The sequence below is a fragment of the Penaeus japonicus genome, unplaced genomic scaffold, assembly GCF_977035675.1.
Source record: "Penaeus japonicus unplaced genomic scaffold, GWHDUDI00000001_assembly GWHDUDI00000023, whole genome shotgun sequence".
NCBI lineage: Eukaryota > Metazoa > Arthropoda > Malacostraca > Decapoda > Penaeidae > Penaeus > Penaeus japonicus.
This window is the reverse complement of record NW_028234425.1, coordinates 19,721,809-19,724,308: the sequence shown is the minus strand read 5'-3', so window position 1 is coordinate 19,724,308 and position 2,500 is coordinate 19,721,809. Positions and strand designations below refer to the sequence as shown.

The following is a 2,500-nucleotide window of genomic DNA, read 5'->3' as shown; positions in this document are numbered from 1 at the left end:
ATAGGAGTGGAAAAGACCAAAAAGAAAATATTCTAAATGGAAAACCTTGGGACCAATTAAAAGGAAATATAGCCATGAGATCTTCATCTGAATAAAAGATTAAAAGTTAGTGACTGCTATTCCCCCAAAATTCAAAATTCAAGAAAGCAAAAGTAAAAGCAAAAGCAAAATTAAAAGTAAAAGTAAAAGCAAAAGCAAAAGCAAAAGCAAAAGCAAAAGCAAAAGCAAAAGCAAAAGCAAAAGCAAAAGCAAAAGCAAAAGCAAAAGCAAAAGCAAAAGCAAAAGCAAAAGCAAAAGCAAAAGCAAAAGCAAAGCAAAAGGCATGTTTTTTGGAGTTAGATAACTTTCATATGCATTTTTCCTTTTGTTGAAATTATAAGCTATTCCTTCTGTTATGATCAGTGTCATGCAAGATATATCATACCATAAGCCTAAAAAATAATGGAAAATACACACATCTTAAGATGCCCAGCCCCACAAAACATGCCAGTCACAGAGAGGTTAAGTATGTTATGGTTTCCAGAATTAAAATGCTTTTTTTTATAAGGTTACCCATTACCAAGTACCTTTTTTTTGCAGAATTAAAATGCAAGGAAGGACTTTTGAAACTATGACACTCACAAAAAAAATACTTCTGACGAGTCTTGCTTGGCAGCGATATCAGGCTGTAAGGACACTTTACAAATCAAGGTGAGTAATGCCTGATTTTGTCAACTGCAGTTTTTAGAAAATATTTTAGCCCCTAAAGGATGTGTTTAATGAATGTAGTCATGCTGGGGGAAAGACATGGGCAACCTACACCTATATTCCACAAGAAGGTAGCAAATTGATGTAATTCTTGCATGTATTATAATGTAGAGATTGATGTGCAGATTACATTTTTTTTAGGTGTGTTGAATCAATGAGAGTAGATAGAAGTGATTGTTTTGTGCATTTCTGCATTAGATCATAAGACAGCCTCTAGGGTTAAATGGAAAGTGTAATACTTTTTAGGCATGCTAGAGAAGAGTCAATTTGATATTTTCAAATTAGTATATTTATTTTACATTAAAAAATTGTAGACAGGGCTGTTTCTTCCAGCTCCACACCTAGTAGATACAAGATTTATGTTTAGATGAAGTCAGTTATCAAATTGTGTTTGAATAAAATAATTTTTTTCAGTCAATATTTATTGTATAGTAGAATTGTAGAATATTGAAAAAATATAAACTAACTAAAGGTATGATGGGAATGAAAAGATGTCAGTTGGTAAACAAGTAATATTAACCGAAGTCTACAACGTATTTCAGTTTCTTGTATTCAAGATATATTTTTTTCAAGTTAACAGCTATAACTACCCTGCATTTTATTCCAGTAGTATGATGCAGAACCACTATGAACTTCTTGGCCTAAAGAGAGACTGTACACCGGAAGAGATAAGAGAATCATTCATACGTCTGTCTAAGGAGGTAATTGCTTTAAAAAATATTTACTTCTTAACCAATTGCAGATGGGTGTCATGACATACATGACAAGAGCTTTGGCCTAACGACAGGTATCATGACGTACATGATGTTTGGGATTTTGGATCACTGTGTTATTTTATTGTGCTATGAGTAATGAGGTAGTTATTATGACAATTGTAGTCATAATTACTATAATTGCTGTACTATTAAGCAAACCTAACATCCAAAACCTAGATGGCACCACTTTCTTCTAGCACCAGCTGGAGAGAGAGCCTTGATTGGCATCCATCCACCTTCTCTAGCAAGCACTATCTTTATAGAACGATGCCGCACAGCAAGTTGCCGACCTCTTGCTCTAAAGTACTGATAAAAGATGTGCAGGCAGAATGAAAAGGGGAAGGTGACTCAAACCATTCCCAGTGTCTAAAATGTGCCCCAGTGCCGGTAGGGATGCCTAGCTCAGAAATAAAACCCATCCTGGAGACTGGGCAAACAAATCTATCCCCCCATCTGCAATTGGTTAAAATTATTATTAAAGCATATGCATTTTGTTACCCCCCCCCTCCTCCTCCTCCTTCTCCTCCTCTCTCCTTCTCCTTCTCCTTCTCCTTCTCCTTCTCCTTCTCCTTCTCCTTCTCTTTCTCCTTCTCCTTCTCCTTCTCCTTCTCCTTCTCCTTCTCCTTCTCCTTCTCCTTCTTCTCCTTCTCCTTCTCCTTCTCCTTCTCCTTCTCCTTCTCCTTCTCCTTCTCCTTCTCCTTCTCCTTCTCCTTCTCCTTCTCCTTCTCCTTCTCCTTCTCCTTCTCCTTCTCCTTCTCCTTCTCCTTCTCCTTCTCCTTCTCCTTCTCCTCCTCCTTCTCCTTCTTCTCCTTCTCCTTCTCCTTCTTCTTCTCCTTCTCCTTCTCCTCCTCTCTCCTTCTCCTCCTTCTCCTTCTCCTTCGCCTTCTTCTTCTCCTTCTCCTTCTCCTTCTCCTCCTCTCTCCTTCTCCTCCTTCTCCTTCTCCTTCTCCTTCTCCTTCTCCTTCTCCTTCTCCTTCTCCTTCTTCTCCTTCTCCTTC

The 2,500-nt window shown here is 37.9% G+C and overlaps 1 protein-coding gene across 2 annotated transcripts in view; it reads left to right on the top strand.

The window, feature by feature from the left end:
* LOC122258335 (dnaJ-like protein 60) overlaps positions 1-2,500 on the top strand; it is a 15,939-nt gene that overhangs the window by 6,024 nt on the left and 7,415 nt on the right. The window contains exons 3-4 of one of the 2 annotated variants that reach the window (XM_043024189.2): positions 580-690; positions 1,358-1,448. In XM_043024189.2, coding sequence (XP_042880123.1) covers positions 587-690; positions 1,358-1,448 — 195 coding nt within the window. In that variant the 5' untranslated portion in view covers positions 580-586. Of the gene's footprint in view, positions 1-579; positions 691-1,354; positions 1,449-2,500 lie in introns of both variants that reach the window. The other variant, XM_043024186.2, reaches the window with a different exon arrangement.